This window comes from Rhinolophus ferrumequinum, chromosome 5 (assembly GCF_004115265.2).
Source record: "Rhinolophus ferrumequinum isolate MPI-CBG mRhiFer1 chromosome 5, mRhiFer1_v1.p, whole genome shotgun sequence".
NCBI classification, from domain to species: Eukaryota; Metazoa; Chordata; class Mammalia; order Chiroptera; family Rhinolophidae; genus Rhinolophus; species Rhinolophus ferrumequinum.
The window spans coordinates 42,170,561-42,188,764 of record NC_046288.1 but is presented as its reverse complement, the minus strand read 5'-3'; the positions used below and the strand labels follow the sequence as shown (position 1 = coordinate 42,188,764).

General features: G+C 38.9%; 1 protein-coding gene across 6 annotated transcripts in view; it reads left to right on the top strand.

Annotated features, from left to right (window-relative positions):
* LOC117022510 (broad substrate specificity ATP-binding cassette transporter ABCG2) overlaps positions 1 to 18,204 on the top strand; it is a 95,262-nt gene that overhangs the window by 60,519 nt on the left and 16,539 nt on the right. For all 6 annotated transcript variants that reach the window (XM_033106628.1, XM_033106626.1, XM_033106625.1 and 3 more), the window contains 6 exons: positions 4,268 to 4,489; positions 11,546 to 11,605; positions 12,443 to 12,557; positions 13,189 to 13,341; positions 15,628 to 15,785; positions 16,982 to 17,133. In XM_033106628.1, coding sequence (XP_032962519.1) covers positions 4,287 to 4,489; positions 11,546 to 11,605; positions 12,443 to 12,557; positions 13,189 to 13,341; positions 15,628 to 15,785; positions 16,982 to 17,133 — 841 coding nt within the window. In that variant the 5' untranslated portion in view covers positions 4,268 to 4,286. The remainder of the gene's footprint in view (positions 1 to 4,267; positions 4,490 to 11,545; positions 11,606 to 12,442; positions 12,558 to 13,188; positions 13,342 to 15,627; positions 15,786 to 16,981; positions 17,134 to 18,204) is intronic.

Below are 18,204 nucleotides of genomic sequence, written 5' to 3'. Positions count from 1 at the left end.
TGTAATAGTTCCACTGTGGGCAGGTGTCTGGCTGAGGACTTTAGAATCGACCTGGGTACTTTTCTTACCTGTGTGCACTTTTCATGGTATAACGCACTCCATTTACAATAGACTGTCATATTGAGAATATGGTAAAAAGTACTATGGAGGAAAATGGCATTTTAAATGCAGGTTATCATTTTTTAACAGATATGAGTATAGCAGCATCTATGGAAGAAAACTGTTCAAACTGTCAAAAAGTAAAAGATGTGGCCTCACTAGTTAGAAAGTAACAAGCGGAGAGGAAAGGTGACGTAGGTAGACCACCAGAAAAGGCACAGCCAGGAAAAGGGCAAAAAATCTCATTAACTGCAAGCCCCTGGATCCTGTTTGAAGGCCTTTCCCAGCTGCCTATGGGATATAATCAGGCCAGGTAACAGAGCAGGCTGGTTCAGGTGAGTTGGGAAGCATGGGGACACCTCTGTTATGTAAGGACGTGAAGTCTTTATCGTGGGTGAAGGACATGGAAGGTGGTAAAAAGCCAAGTAGGACCAGCAGATCCCCTGGAAGCAGGGAAGCGGCAACAAGGTGGGAAGCTGATATTTGTTACGTGAGTTAGGTTATTTCATGTACAAAGAAGAGAGCAACACATCTGCCCTGAAAGCTTCTGCCCATAGGGAAAGATTCAAGTTTACGTGGAGCAGTTGCTTTTAGTGACCATCTATGTGTGACCAGTATTACTGTATTAATTAGAGGTCCAGGACTTGGGGGCTAATATGGGGCTGGGGTGTTGTGTTCCCTGTATTTTGTAATTATTATTATGTGTTTTTGTCTTTCAGCTTATATTACGCTTTGTTCCGTATTGGGTTAGGCATTTTCAGTTTGTTTGTTGGTAGAATGCGATTCAGCTGGACGGTGTGCCTTGGTTGTATCCATCTGGTCATTTGATGCGTAACTCGTGAATTGCAGAGACCCTGCTGTGTCTGAGGGAGATTGTTGGGGTCCTAGTGAGGAACCAAGCAGCCATGTGAATTACACACCAAATCCTGTCCCCGTGAAGGCAGGCTCTTTGTTTGCAGCCACTTCTAAAAGTGTGTTGTATTTACTCTAAGTTTGAGGCCTGTGTCTTGTATGGGCATGAATGACCTTTCTGGGGCACTTGAGTTCCAGTTGGTGCCTTTCGTAAGCAGAAAATCTCCCAAAGATCTCTTACCAATTTCCGTCATGAGCCAATGGCCTGTTTACATTTCATGCAGGTTGTTATTGGATTCTCATAATGAGTGTTGTGAGTGCAAAATGGCTGAGCATCAAATGGACATGGCAGCAGGAGAAGCGAACATTGATTTTGGTACTGACTTCATGCGATGACTTAAGAAGTTTATAAAGTCAGGATGTAAGGTCCAGGGATTACTTGTGCCTTCTCTATGATGCTGTAAGAGAATAGGGTTCTGGCTAGTTATTACCGTTCATTGTGTGGACAGATTAAAAGCAAACTATTTACCTTTAATTTCCTGGGTGCTAATCTTTAAGTGGTTTCCTCCTCTTCCAGTTTCCAACATTGAATAGAGTGTTGTAAATGTAATAACAGTAGGGCCGTTTTTGGGTGTAGGAACAATTACTTAGAGATTACTTTGGTTCTTGGCAGTTTTACTATGATATGGTCAGGTGTGGTTTTCTTGTATTTAGCCTGCTTTGGTGTTTCTAGAACTTCTTCAGTCTGTGGCATGATACCTTCACCAGTTTTGGAAATTGCTTGGCCAGTATTTTTTCAAATATTGATTCTGCTCCATTCCCACCCTTCCCCATTCTCCTTTTCTAGGTCTTCAGTTACACGTATGCCAAACCTTTAGCATCACGTTGCATATGTTTTCTGGGCTTTTTAAAATGTAGTATTCATCCTTTTCAGTCCGGAATTTTGTTTTGTTTTTTTATAGTGATAATTTTCATCTATGCTTCAATCTGGATGTTTTCTACATACTAGTCTATCACTAATCTGCATCTAAACTGCTATTTAAACTCATCTACTGTGTGTTTTTTTTAATATAGATTCTGGTTTTTGGTAATAGTTTATCTTTTCAATTCCTTTCTTAAATAGTACATCAAGCAGTCAAAATCTGATGACTCCAGTGTGTATTACCTGTGGGTCTATTTCTCTTATCTTGTTTTGGAACATTAGGTCCTATTTTCTGAAATGCCTGGTAATGTTGATTTAAAATTTGGATGATTACATATATTTTTTGAGAGTGGATTTAGCTCCTAGTAGACAAAGTATGAGTGGATCACTCTGATTCAGTACAAGCTGGTCTATTCCTGGGGTGCCCATATTGCCAGGGCATAGCCCTTCTGGGATCTCAGAAGCTTGGGTTTCTAGGGCCCCTCCTCTTTGGTAGGCTTGCAACTTCAAATTTTCTCTCCCTTGACCTGAGAGACTGCTGAAATATTTCCTCAGCTGTTTTTATCCTCTAGCAGCTTCTTTCTACCTGTGTTCTTCTGAGTTTTGCGCCCTGGATAGGAGCCCTGGATAGGAGCCCTGGATAGGAGCCCTGGATAGGAGTTCCTGGATAGGAGCCCTGGAGTTTTCCTGGATAGGAAAGGGCACAGAATGCTGGGTTTCCCTCTCTGCTGTTTCATCCTTTCCAGGATTATGGTTCCTTAAATCCTGGCTGCTTTTGTTGGTCTCATCAGAGAGAACTCTTCAAACTGTTGCTTCTTATATTTTGTCTACTGTTGTAGTTGTTCTTAGGAGGGTGATTGGTTTGGAACAGCTGCTCCATCATAGCCAGAGAGAAAGTTCTTCATAGATTACTTTGATTTTTAAAAATTAAAACTAGATTTCTTAAATTTCACATTTCAAACCTATTCACATGCTGTTAAGTGCACTTTAACCTACTCTAATTAAATCTTTTATAGGTGCTTTTTGTGACTGCCTTAACGAAACATTTTAAACTTCATTTGTTAATTTAATACTTTGTTAAAATTTTTTTAAGTTGTATTAAATTTGTTGGGATGACATTGGTTAATAAGATTATGTGTGTTTCAAGTTAATAATTCTGTAATACATCATCTGTATATTGCATTGTGTGTTCACAACCCAAATTCAAGTCTCCTTCCGTCATCATATATTTGACCCCCTTTACACTTTTTTACCTCCCTTACTCCCTCTTCCCCTCTGGTAACCTTAATACTAAATTTTTCTTTTAAATTGTTTAACTGCTGAACTATTGGTTTGATTTTTCTGAATTATTTTTATACTTAATTCTAAATCTTCCTGGAATTTAAATATGTTCTTCTGTTAAGGAAATGATTGTGTCATCTCAAATAATTTTGGAGTTTATCTTCTTAGCTGATTGAAGGAGAATAACAATCAGTGATATAAGCCTGGAGCTATACATTCAGAGAAATTTCTCTTGTTCCTGACTGCCTGGCTAAGCTCCCTTTTGTAATAACTATGTCATAAATCCAAAATTTAAAAAAAAATAACCAAAACCAAAAACAGAGGGTGATGGTGACCATGTAGTCTGTCCCTGATCTTGGATCATAGTATAATATGCTTTTCACGCTCGCCAGATTTAACTCCTACTCGTCTGTTTTCTGCTTCGTGAGTTTTGAGTAATTTTCAAACTCTTCCTATTTACTTATTAGATGTTTACTTGACATCTAATTGGAGTTATATATTTAGAATTTTATCTGCCTCCCTAATATGCATTTTAAAGTTGTACTTATCCCAGGGATATGGGCTGTTCATTGCAAATGGAGTTATTTATTGTAGTGCAGTTTAAAGTGGGTGGTTTTTTAATGTTAATAATATATCTTATTTGATGTATCCAAAATATTTTTATTTAAACATGTGATCAATATAAAAATGACTGATGAGGTATTTTAGATTTTTTTTTTTAAATTTGGATCTCTCCTCTTTACTGTTTTCAGTTGAGGTATAATTGACATACAACATTAATTTCAGGTACACAACATAGTGATTCAATATTTGCATATATTGTGAAACGATCACCACAGTAAGCCTGGTTAACAGCCATCACCACACAGTTAAAATTTGTTTTTTTCCCCCCTCATGATGAGAACATTAAATATTTACTCTTAGCAACTTTCAAATATATAATACAGTGTTGTTAACTTTAGTAATCATGCTGCACATTATATCCCCAGGACTTACTTATTTTATAACTGGAAGTCTGTACCAAAATGGACTTGTTTTTTAAGTGTATTGTTACCTAGTGTTTACAATCTGATTTATCGGGACTATCAACTTACTGTTGCTTTTCCTCTGCAGAAACGCAGAAACTCTCCAGATGTCTTCCAGTAATGACCAAGTTTTTATCCCAATGTCACAAAGAAACACCAGTGGTCTCTCCAGGATGACGTCCAATGACCTGAAGTCATTTGCTGAAGGAGCTGTGTTAAGTTTTCATAACATCTGCTATCGAGTAAAAGTGAAGAGTGGCTTTCTACTTGGTCGAAAAACAGTTGAGAAAGAAATACTAACGAATATCAAGTATGTGCATGAATTTTTATTTAAATCGCTTTGTTAACATACAGTGAACTGCACAAGTTTTGCCTGTTACAAGTAAGGTGCTATGGACATTTGTGTACATGTCTGTACAGATACATAGACACATTCTTTCATTTCTTTTGGCTCAACTGGGAGTGAAACGTTTGAATTATGTGTTAGGTAGATGTTTAATTTTTAAAAGAATTGCCAAACTATTTTTAAAGTGGTTGTACCACGTGAATCTGCTTTTGTTTGAGAACCAAATAAGTAATATGTCATTTAGTTTTTCCTGGGTATGCCAAGTGGTTTAGTAGAAAGAGGCCTGACTATGTGACTTTCCATTTCTTGAATGTGGGGATATAATTGTAATCTCTGACTTTATTTTTCTAATGTGTGAAATAAAAGATCTGTGATTGTACTTTATGAGCCAGACACATTAGGTTCTAAATGCATTTTATGTCTTTTATGTGCTAAAAGCAAGAGTCATGAGGTTGAAATGACAATATATTGTGAAAGTACTTTGGTTTTCAACCAGACTTGTTTTAAATGAGTGGCCTATTTTAGGTTGTTGCAAAAGTAAAAAAGTAAGTGTGGTTTTTGCAATTATTTTTAACCTTTTAAACCGCAATTACTTTTGCTTTTCCCCATTATACAGATAGACAGAAACTACTTGAATGTATGACAACTCTAGCTTAGCTTAAGTTATGCCGTTAAAGTCCAAATGATGGAGAACTTAGCATCTAAATCAATACAAACTGATTTTCAATTTCTTCCTCCAGTAACAAATTCATTTTGTGGTGGGGTGGGCAGTAGTTTTGGGGGGCAAGGGATAAGAATAGAACTTAGTTGGTACCACATATCTGTCTTCTTTCACAGATGATAGCCATTAAGGTTATTCATGTTTTTCTGATTTCTTTTGTTTTTTTTACTAAAGTTTATTAGGGTGACAATTGCTAGTAAAGTTACATAGGTTTTAGGTGTACAGTTCTGTAATACATCATCTACATATCACATTGTGTGTTCACCACGCAGAGTCAATTCTGTCTCCATCACCCTATATTGGATTCCCTTACCCTTATCTACCAGCCCCTCTCCCCTTACTCTCTGATAACCACTAAACTATTGTCTGTGTCTATGAGTTTTCGTTTCTTCATTTGTTTGTCTTGTTCTTTTGTTGTTTTCAGTTTTATATACCACATATCAGTGAAATGTTTTTCTGATTTCTAGAGAACTGAGCCTGATTTTTCCTCTCTGTGGAGTGGGGAGTGCATCTGGGTTTGCTCGGACAACATGACCTCTGTGTTTTGTTTTGTTTATTTGTTTGTTTAATAGGAGAAATAATTATTCATACATAAAACAAGCACCTTTTCTAGCTCTCTGAGACTGGAGGAGTAGTTATAAGAGCACTTTGGCCAGGTATGGTTGCAAACCTGTATAGAATCAGATGTTTCTCATGTTTGCATGATGCATTCTACAGAGTCGTGATTTTATCTGTTACTAGCAGGCAAGTGCTCCCAGAAGGCTAGGAAATGAAAAAATAGGGGAGAAAATTTTTGGATGTGGGTGCGGAGGAAACGATGGGGATCTGAGATTGATTGGGTGGTGGTGAGGTCAGGGGCTGTGTAGGATTAGATAGACCTTTGCTCATGCAGCAACACCTTCTGTCACACCTACTTCCTTGTTCCTTTCTTGTGTTGGTTAAGAAACGCTGACTAGGAAAATAAGGAGAGAAATGATAGACACAAAGCTTTTATCTTTTGCTACACGCCTAGTTAGAATTGACTGACCTTTCTGAAAGGGAACAAGATTTTTGTGGAAAATAACAATGAAGAAAGTATTGGTCACTTCAGATTTTGTGTAAGTGGAAGGTGACAAATGATTTGACTATCATTTGCAGGTTGAATACATTAAAAATGCATAGTGTGCGAGTATACATTTATCTTTATGTTTTAAAGCTAGTAGATTAATAACCTGATGGAATGAAAGTGTCATCTGACCAAGGCTTCTTAATGTTTTTATGACGCAGTGGTACGCATTCCTGTAATAGATGAGTTCATCCGTACATGCATTCCTATGTTCATAAGCTCAGTCAATTTTTTTTTCTTTTTTAATATAACTAAAATTTTTTTTCAATTACAGCTGACATACAATATTATATTAGTTTCAGGTGCACAACATAGTGATTATACATTCATATACCTTACGAAGTGATTTCCTCGATACGTCTCATACCAGTGTTATTAGTTTACTCATATTTTTGGATTAGGCATCCAAGAGAAAGGTCATTCCTTTCATTCGATGCAGTGTTTCTAATCTTTCTTGTATCTGCTCTCATTTATTGTAGTTGTGGTTACTCTTATTTATCTTAGTTTTGACTTGTTTTTGATCATACCACCACCATTCAATATAGTAATTATATGACAAAAAAGTTGTTGAGGATCTTGATTTTTATTTTGCCTTGGACAATTTGTAATCTCATTTTTTAAACTAAGTAACTAGAATATGACATCCTCTATGGGAGGAAGAAGACGAGACAAAACCTGACTGAGAATTCAAAAAGGCAAGAGATTTTGCTACCTTATGACAAATCTTTCTGTTAAGCTTAGTTTTTGCCCATAGCTAGCATTTAAGCTTTTTTTAACCAATGCCGAAGATCTATAGAAAAAATGGTTCATTCCAGTGGACGTTCATTCCAGATCCTATACTCTTCAGGGAAATTCATTATCTATTTGGAGATTTAAAAACTTTATATTTTATTTTGAAGTAATTTCAGACTTAAACCTTGTGGCAACATAAATTTTACCTAGATTTCCCACCTCTAAACACCACACTGCACTTGCTAGTCATTTTGTCTCTTTACATGCCCACTGTCTTTAGGATTTTTCTGAACCATTTGAGAGCAAGCTGGCCATATGGTGCTCTATTATCCCTAACTCCTCCACCGTATATTTTTCAGAAATAAGGGATCTCTCCTATAGAACCACTTGGTCATTGTCTAGGAGCAGCCCAGGGGCAGCAACGCCTTATGATGGATGCAGTGGTGTGTCCTACGGGGCCGCTGGTCAACCATGCCCCTCACGTAGCTGACTGACCACCACATGCTGTCTCCTCAGTGTCATCCAACCTGGGATTTACCTGTTCTGCCCCAGGTGATGTTAACCTTGATCACCTGGTCACGTTGGTATCTGCCAGCCTTCACCACAAGGTCACCACTTTCCACTTTGTAATTAATAACTATTATGAGGAGAGATACCCTGACATTATTCCCAAACCCTATTCCTCATTAAACCTGAACGCACCCACTTCAGCCGCCATTGATGACTCCTGCCTGAATCAGCAATAACTGTCACGATGATAGTTCAGAGGGTGATTTTCTGTTTTCATCCTACTCTTCTGTATGGGTTAGTTTGCATTCTACTAAAAAGAAAAAGCTTCATCCGTCATCTTTTCATTCATTTATTTATATCAGAATGGGCTCATGGATTCCCATTTTATTCAGTAGCATTTAGTAGTAATGCGTTACCATTATTTATCTCGATAATCGTATTGTTCCCTATTTGGTCAGTGGGAAACTTTTCAAGGTAGGTTCTGTGTTTTGAACTCATTTTTTTTTTTGACATATTCTCTCATTCATTGAGTATTTTGTTGGTACTGCAAGAAGTTCCAGGCTCACTGTGTGCTTAGTCTGCCTCAGACCTGAAATGAGCTGACGTTCCTTTTTGTGGAGTTTTGCATTTACAGCCAAGATCTGGGTGTTTGGAATGTTCACTGCTACTGGGATGTCATAGCTTGCAGGCCTTCTCAGGGGACAGACCTAGGACATATACGTATGTATTACGTGTACATACATCTAAACCTTTTTATATCTCTCTGTGTATATGGATTAAAACCCATGACTCCCAATTCCTATCTAATGGGTTATTTCCATATTTCTATCTTTGTAAAATATCTTTTCAGAAAGTGAAAAACCTGGGTCTCATTATTCTTAATATACTGACTGATTTGCTCAGTCAATTTTCTTATTTATTAGTATAGGCAATCTCCCCAGCCTCAGCTGTCTCCTCTCTTCCTCCCAGCTCTCTTTGTAGCCTGTTTCGTGGGTGCCGGAGGTTGCTGCACCCCCACCCAGCACTTCCATCACCTTCGCAGTAAGAAGGGAAGGTAAAGTCTAATGGAAATGACTGATGTATTATTTGAACATGATATAATAAGTAGGGAATGTAACTAAGAATTCTTCCAGTTGGTCTATACCTATTATGTATCTGTAAGGTTTTTTCTACTTCTTGATATTTGTTTTTACTGAAAACATTTCATTTTCCTATAAGTAATTATCATTTATAAAAATGCGACTCATTTATTCAGCAAATTTGAATGTCTACTAGATGCCTGACATTGTTCGTGATGCTAGTCATAGAGGTATGCCCTATGTTGTCAGAAACCTTCTAATCTAATGGGGGATTCACACAACTAGAGTAGTTCACTGTGTTCTGCTGTGATAGAGGGATAGAAGACACGACAGAAGTCCCTAACCCTAAATTGGAGAGCCAGGGGCATAGGGAGAGAGAAAGTGAAGATTATGCGTGCGTGCATATGTGTGAGTGTGTGTGTGTGTGTGTGTGTGTGTGTGTGTTAAGACAGGGTAGGGAAGGATGATGCTCCATGCTGTGGGAATGGCAGTGGCTTCTCGCTCATAAGACGAGACCAAAGGATTTACCATCATTTACTAAAATGCAATAGATGCGACAGGAATCCTGTGACGTAGGTTTCATTTTGCGTATTCAGTGGTCTACTGATTGTGCATGTGTTGCACGCTATGGAGGGGAGTGGTAGAAGAAGATGACATAGCTCTTATGGGCAGGGTTTTACAGTATAGTGAGGGAGACTATAGCATGTCAGTGTTATAAAGCAATAAATAAGGGTGGGGAATGGGTTTTGAGGGATGATTGTGTGGAGGAGGGTAGAATGGGGCAACGAGGGAATTGTAGACCACAGACCAAAACAGAGGTCAGCAAGTGTTTTCTGTAAAGGGCCTGATAGTAAATATTTTCAGCATTGTGGACCATTCATCTGTGTTGCAACTACTGAACTCTGTTGTTGTGGCATGAACGCAGCCATAGACATAAACGAATGTGGGTGGCTCTGTAACACTTTGTTAATGAAAACAGATAACATGACTACCTGCTTTGCTGAACCCTGGACTAGAATGTAAAGTCCATGACGGCTAGCACTTTGCTTTATTCTCAGCTTTGACCCACATCCTAGAAGAGTGCCTTGTCCACACATAGTAGACACTGAATTGTTGTGTTGAGCGAATGGAAGGAGAATTAGCCAAAGCTTCAAACCGGAACTCTTGCATTTGTGATTATCTGTTATTGTTTTGTGTCACGCAAGGGTTAGTGCCAAAGAAAGCCCAACTCAGGGACCTGGGAAATTCCTCTTAGAATGCTCACACTGAGTTTTGGGTTAATCATTTATGGTTGTTTATTCTTTTTTCGAGTAGATATTTTTAAAACCTGGACAGGTTTTCTGACAGTGAAGTCTTAGTGTATAACAAGCTTACTTTTGGTCACTTTAGAAACAGTTACTAGGTCGCTGTTACTAGAGAAGGTGCATCAAGAGCTATAGATAAATGCAGCTTGAAAGTTTACCCAACTATTATCATGCCTTTTTACACCAGGGGGCAAGGTCACTGAAAGATTAAGTTATTTTCAGTTTTACAGCTTGTGCCTGATTTACCTAACTCATTGTATTTGTTCAGTGTTTCAGTGAGGGGCACCTCAGTCAATGAGCCAAGTGGAAGGTACATTTCACCCTAGCACCCACCAGCCATTTTACATGTGACAGCTCAAGCACAATAGGCCATAAATGCTGAGGTCCTCCTGATTGAAGCACTATGGTACAGCTGCATGGTGACATTTGTCACTCACAAAATTGTATAATCACAGTATTTGCCTCTGTGAAAGGCATTATCTGGGCATGAAATAGCATCCTGTTTTGCACCTTCCACTCGGAATAGTTTTCTCTGTGGACTAAATTTTGACTTACCTGCCAATTCCAGAGATTGGGCTTAAGCATCAGGGTTTTGAAAGAGCTTTGTCAGACCTCCATTTCATCATGCGTTTATAACTGCGGTGGCCCTGCCCTTCATTCTCCTTACCATTCTACTGGTCACGTTCAGGATAAAATGCAAACTACTTATTTGCCTTCTTCTTGAGTCTCAGCGCAGTCAACACTGCCTGAATTTTTTCTACCTGCTTGCTTTCTGTCTGAATATTCTCTCCCCCGAAACATCATTTGTTTGTAACATGCAGTGTCTACATCATGTCTGTGCACCCTTAAAGGTCACCCTCTATACATGGTGGCGTCTCCCACTTCTAAACTGAACATTTCCAGTTCACTTATCTAACACTTTACAAGGAAGAAAATGACATATCTGAAGGGCGTATGTTTTACATTTCCAATTTAATGAAGAATTTTGTGAGGGTTAAGAACTGGTGAGGGTTGCTGTTTTTTTTTTTAAACCCATGAGGTGCTTTATTTTAGCCATTGAATTTCTACTATTGTTTCTTGGTCTATCCAGATTTGAGCAGTGAGAACACGAATACTGGTATTTTAGAAATCCACAGACTTAACTGTACAGAACTTAACCAGGTAGCAAAGGAGATGATGTGAAAATAATTATCATCAAACATTTCTCAAGATTTTACATTGTGTTAAGAGCAGTAAATGTAACAGATGCTTTATCAGAATCTCAATTTTCAAGGAACTCTGAAAGTTTATGTGTCCTTTTCCAAAAAAAATGTAAGTGGCTGAGAATAAGTAAAAACGAATTTACAGGGAACCAAGCCATTTTTCTCATTGGTCCTGAATACTGATGATATCCTTCATAGACTAGACGTCTATTAATCGACTGTTCAGTTTCTTTTTCCTTTAAAAGTTGGTTTATGCTTGTTTTCTGTCTAATTTAATCACCTTTCATTGTGTATATTAAATGCGATGTAAATTAGTGGAACCGGTTTTAAAGTGACCCAGGAAATCAGTCTGTTTCTGCATTTACAGTGGGATCATGAGACCTGGCCTCAACGCCATTCTGGGACCCACAGGTGGAGGCAAATCTTCGTGAGTATAACGAGCATCAGTAAGCTTTTTCTCTGCAGTGTTAGTGTGCGTGGAAAGATCACTTTTAGGAGAGCAGGTCTTTGTTGAGCATCACTACGTGTCTAGTCTGGCTCTAGGTGCTATGGATCCCATGCAGTCATGCTAGCTGTGGTTCTGTCCTAGGAGTGGGAAACTTGACTAACAGGAGGTGATAAAGTGATTGGCATTTGAGCTAATGAGATGGAAAAGGGAGGGGATAAAATTGAAAGTGGGGAGATGGAGCCAAAGGCAAAAGTGAAGGCTTGAGTCTCAGTAAAAGCGCACATTGCCTGTGTTGGCTCCCCCAGGGTCAGACAGCTGGAGGGCAGTGCTGGAGGTCTATGCTGGATCAGCCAGCAGTGCCCTGCTTTATGTTCTTGGGCTTTATTGTAGCATAGAGTCAAAAAAAAGGAGGGTGAGAATTTTGCACACATGCACACACACACACACACGGTGCCAAAAAAATGTATACACATTTTAAGAAAGGGAGAAAACTGTATTAAAAGTGTAATACTCAGTATATATCAATAAAAAAAGATGAATACAAGTCACATTTGACTTCTGCAATTACAAGAGGTGCTCAAAGTGGATACCATCAGCCTCCAGACACTTCTGAGTACAGCAAACTACTGATTGAGCGAAGCTGACCAACGTGTCCACTTGTATACAGGTTTTTGACATCCCGGTATATAATTTCAGTTAAACCGTAGAATTTCTTGATCAGTTAACTTTGTAACTTGAGCAGAATTTGGATTCAGAGTATCTGAGAGAGATAGTCCGAGGTGGAGGAGAAGAAAAACCATGTGTTTCCTTTTATAGGCTGTTAGATGTCTTATCTGCAAGGAAAGATCCACAGGGACTATCTGGAGACGTTTTGATAAATGGAGCACCTCGACCTGCCAATTTCAAATGTACCTCAGGTTATGTGGTACAGGTAAGTATGCGTGGATTTGCATTTTAGATTTGTCCTGTTTCTATGTGGGCAAGTGCCATGGCTGATAGTTCAGTTTGCTTCCCATTGATGATGTGACATGGACGTAAAACCATCTTTCTTTGCGCCAGCTTTTTATAATCTCCCGTAAGACATAGAGTAGTGTTACCTGAACATGCAGGGAGAATCTAGAATAGGACTCTTGTAATATTAGTGATATTAGTTCTCCTGATGGTATATGACTTTTGTAAGGACAATGATGTCAATTCTAGTTACCACATTTCCAAAAGATACACTGTTTTACTTTTCCCCCTACCTTTACCTTTCTCCTTCCCCTAGCTTAGAAAGGTATGTTGGCAAATCCTTGTATTAAGCAGTCTGGAAATGTCTGCTAGTAGTAATCATAATTACCTGTGTTCTGTTTGGGGGGACAGATAGGGAGTGAGAATTATTCCATCAGGCTTTGCATCTCTTTGTATATGGGAGTTACTGTGATTTGTATAATTGCAAGTTCATCATTAGCTAGAACTCTCCTTGGGGTATGTTATTACTGTGGATTAAGTTACATATACTAAAGAGTGATGGTACCAGAAAAGACCTGATATGTCGTGTTAAAATGCCCTTTTGCCTTAAGGATGATGTTGTGATGGGAACTCTGACAGTGAGAGAAAACTTGCAGTTCTCAGCAGCTCTTCGGCTCCCAACAACTATGACAAATCATGAAAAGAATGAACGGATAAACAAGGTCATTCAAGAGTTAGGTCTGGCTAAAGTGGCAGATTCCAAGGTAACGTGGAAAAACCTGATGGTATCATCTCCAGGCAATAGGGCCTCCGCGGTGTGTATAGTGTAACTCTTAGTCACATGTTTTCTGTAATGTGTGTGGGTCAAAAGTGGCTGCCTCCCTTAGGGTGAGAAAAGTGACTAGTTACGTAATATGGAGGTGGAAATTAACTAGAAAAAAAATCAAAAAATGATTGAATCCGGGAAATGAAGTATGGCATGTGGTCCAGTAGGGAAAACTGTTCTTTGCAAAGAAAATGTGTCTCTTCTATGTGATTATACCTCGTGATCATCCCCCACACAAATTGTTTTACGTCCTGTCACATTCGGTATCTGTACACTAACTTCTTTCTGTTTTCTCCTTCCCCTTTTAGCTATTCTTCCTCTCTTCCTCCAGGGGATGTTGTTCTTTTGCTTTGGAGGCATATTTCTAGAATTCATAAATGATGAAAATCCCGGAGTTTTTTCTCTGTATTTTTCACTTTGCTGTAATTTGGCTTCCAAAATTATTTTTAGTCACATTAAGGTGTATTTCTAATTTGTGTAGCACTGATTCATTTTTGTATAGGATTTCTTTTGGCCCTTTGTCTCACATCTGTCCCTCCCTCTGTTCCTCTCTCCCTTCTGCCAATATTACTGGCATGTGCTGGGCTCTCTTAGGTTTTATAGGTAACAGTTATGGGCAAGAGAGACAAAAAGAACTCCTTATGTGGGTTGTGCAGGATCAGGAAGAGGAAATGAGACGAACGAGTGAACTTTACAGTTTATGAATAGATACGGACGATTTGCTGGGAAGACATCTGAAGCTCTGGGTGAAGATGAGCTTTTTAGATTCTGATGGCTCCAGTTTAATCCCCTATGATATCCTTTACTTAGAGGGAATGAAAACGGGGGGGGGGGGGTATTCTTCTGGCTGCTGCTTCATGCAATACTTTCTGACAGTCTTTTATATAAAGTATATTTTGCTATATTTTGTTTGGTAGAATACCTCTGAGATACTACCATGTACCTCTTATTTTCATTTCATGAGTGATTGGGTTTCCTTTGCTGGGGCTCTGTTTATTTGATTCCATCATTCCAGTAAGATGCTTTCCATTCTTTACCTTTAGGCAGTCATTGCCCTGAGTTCCTTGCTTGGATTTCCAAGGAATATAAGCTGAAGACAGTTGTTGATATCTTAGAATTTATTTATGTAATTGCTTGAAATAATACATTAAAATTTTTTACTTTTTATGAAATTTTTGATGTAACAGTAATATAGAGAGAATAGTCTCATTATATAGTATTGATATGATTGTAGTATAATTAATGTAAAGGTATGATTACTAGTAACTTTTACCTTGATTTCCCAGTTCACATCTTATTCAGGTTTTTCTTTCTGAAGTAATTTAAGCAAAGTTATAAATATCACATTTCACCCCTGAATACTTATTATTCACTTTTAAAAAATAAAGACATTTGCCTACATTACTATACTACCATTATCAACTAACAAAATTAATAAAATTTAATAGCATGTATATAGCTCAGTTGTTATTGGATCAAATCAATGGCATGAGTACCATTTGATTATTATCACTTGAAGACTCTTATTATAAAAATAATTGCCTACCTTCTGCCTCCCCCAAAACTTTCCTGTTCCCTCTACCGCATACAAGGTCATTGAGTGTTTGAAAAGACTGAGCCAGTTGCCCTGTAAAATATTCTGCCTTCTGAATTTGTCTGAAAGAGAGTTGGGAATTCTGCTGTGAGTTAGGGTATAGAAAGAATCAATTTGGGAAGTGTATAGTGATTTAAGGGGTGCTAATGTGGATGGTAGTAAGTGCACCTCCTTAGCTGCCAAGCCTCAGCACTTCTTGAAGTCCACTTGAGGACTTTTTTGGTGGGGGAGGAAGTGAAGAGTGTAAGAAAACTAATAAACTGTAGGTGCTTTCACCTTTTCCTATCCTATCTTTATCTCTGTTTTAGGACTGTGACTTCATTATTTCAGGGCCACATCTTTCAGTTCTAACTTCCATCTTAAAGCTAAACTTTTGATGTGATAAGGAACATATAGAACGATTTCAAACATGGTTCATATCAGGCTTAGCCATGTACCAGCTCTGACCTGAGCCTCACTTTACATGTCTAATTAAGGAGAAACCTACCCCTCAGATACTCGTTTATTTGCTGTTCAGAATAAATGAGGATAGGAGATAATGTGCCTCTTACAGGGTTAGCACATATTAGGAGCTCAATAAATGACTGGCTGAGGTTGTTATTGTTAATATTGACGATAATTGTGTTTTAGGTTGGAACTCAGTTTACCCGTGGGGTGTCTGGAGGAGAAAGGAAAAGGACTAGTATTGGAATGGAGCTTATTACAGATCCATCCATCTTGTTCCTGGATGAGCCCACAACTGGCTTAGATTCAAGCACAGCAAATGCTGTCCTTTTGCTCCTGAAGAGGTAAATGCTTATTTTTACATTCATGCAATATGTGATCACCTGCTACCATGTTTCCCTGAAAATAAGACCTAGCTGGACAATCAGCTCTAATGCATCTTTTGGAGCAAAATTAATATAAGATCCGGTCTTATATTACATTATATAAGACCGGTTGGAGTAAAAATTTATATAAGACCTGGTCTTACATTATGTAAGACCCATTATATAAGACCAGGTCTTATATTAATTTTTGCTCCAAAAGATGCATTAAAGCTGATTGTCTGGCTAGGTCTTATTTTCCGGGAAACACAGTAAATATAAGAAAAATGGAGCAAGGTAAGAGTGTAGGGAAGACTACTGTGGTGGGAGTCGGGGTCCTGTACTGCACAGCAGGATGGTCAGGGAAGTCCTCAATGATGTGCCATTGAGCTGTGAGCAAGACCTGGGGGTTCGGGGGGAGAGGGTTCTAGTTGGAGGCAGTGGACAGTGGTCCTCAGGCAGACCATGACTAATGTGTCTGTAACATCAAGAAGCCAGAGGGACTGGAACCCAGTGACCGAAGGAGTGGGGGTGTGTTAGTGTATTAGTTTGCTCGGGCTGCCATAACATGGTACACAGACTGGGTGGCTTAAATAATAGAAGTTAAGTTTTTCACGGTCTTGGAGGCCAGAAGTTTAAGATTAAAATGTCATCAGGATTGTTTCTTCTGAGGCGTCTCTCCTTGGCTTCTCCCTGTGTCATTTCATTTTCTCTTGGTGTGTCTGTATGATGATCTCCTCTTCTTGTAAGAATGAATACCAATTCCTATAGAACCAGAAGACTTCACTGATCCATGAGACTGGAACATCAATGATTGCTCAAATATTTAGTCCATAATAAGTTCTCAAATATGAGTGTATTTACAAGTTACCTGGGTGCTTGTTAAAAATATGGATTCCCAAGACCCAGTAGGTCTGGGAAGACTGTCCAGGAATTGTAATTCATGTTCTAATTGATTCTAGACCATTCATGGAACACAGTTTAAGAAACCTTACTCTTTCATAAGAGCATGGAATTTAGGTTCCTAACTCACAGAGAGATGATATGAGATGAGATGTTAGTAAGAGAAAATGAAGTTGAACTAGAAATAAATGATCTAAGGGCTAGAATCAATTTTGCTGCTAAGAAGTGCACGTTTCAGATGTTTAATGACTCATTATTTTTTCACTTTCAACTAGGATGTCTAAACAGGGAAGAACCATCATCTTCTCCATTCATCAGCCTCGTTATTCCATCTTCAAGCTGTTTGATAGCCTCACCTTGTTGGCCTCAGGAAGAGTAATGTTCCACGGGCCTGCTCAGGAGGCCCTGGGGTACTTTGCATCAGCTGGTATGGTTGCCTTTTTCCTGCAGGGAGATCCTTCCTCAATAGAATCCTGAGAGAGAGCAGAGAAGGATGCGAGTGCTGTTTGGTCGTTGGGTAGACATAGTATGGGTTCCACCACTGCAGAACATCTTTGGTCAGTTTGGTGCTGGAAGTTTTCTTCATTTTGCAGCACTGGCTTGTTATTTAGGCCTCTTTCTTGTCCTATTTGAGTATGCGTGCATACTCTGTGTGTGTGTAGGACCGTTTCTACTGGGCCTATATGTGTTCTGCTTACTAGTTCTGGTGACCTTTCTCTAACAGTTCAATAAATATACTGGCCTCACAGCCAGTTATCTGTCAGTTGAACATTTTTGGAAAGGCCTTACAGTACCCCCAAATCATTTGTGTTCTTGACTCTGTGACAGATCAGGTTTAATTACTATGTTTCCTTACATGGGATGTTGGTCTGACTTCATGAGGGGTCATGGAGATGCTGCTTGCTTTTCTAGTAAATTAGATTGGAGTGGGTATGAGTGACTTACCAGTTAATAGAATGGCTACTCCTGAGCCTGACTTTGATGGGCCAACATTTCTGACAGTTGTGGGCTGCCTGGTTCTATTTCAGATGGAAAGGTGTAATATTTTTTTATGGCTTATGCAGTCTGCTTTATTTTAGAGATATTTGGATATGATTATAGATCATGGTCCATGAAATTTGTTTTGTTGAATCCCTATCATTTAAAATAATCAAGCATTTATATGTGACTGGTGAGTATAGGGGAGGTGATTCTAAGAGTCAGTCTATAGACCAAGATTAGTTCAGAAGATGTGGCTGAAGAAGTGAACGTAATCCTTCAGGTGGGCAGTGCTGCTCACGTCCTCTTGCGATTCCTGCTCTGGTAGTTAGTTCTCTGTATTTGAATTCCAGCTGCATAGTAGAAGCTAATTTGGACCTGAATTTAGTCTGTGGAGAAGCACCCTACTACAGTGGGTGCTGGCATTCTGGCAGGCCCTTGGCGAACTCAAGCAGAGCACGCCCTGGCTCTTCACAAACACAGTCCTGCTGTGCCTCCTCTGGCTTCACTCATTGCCCTG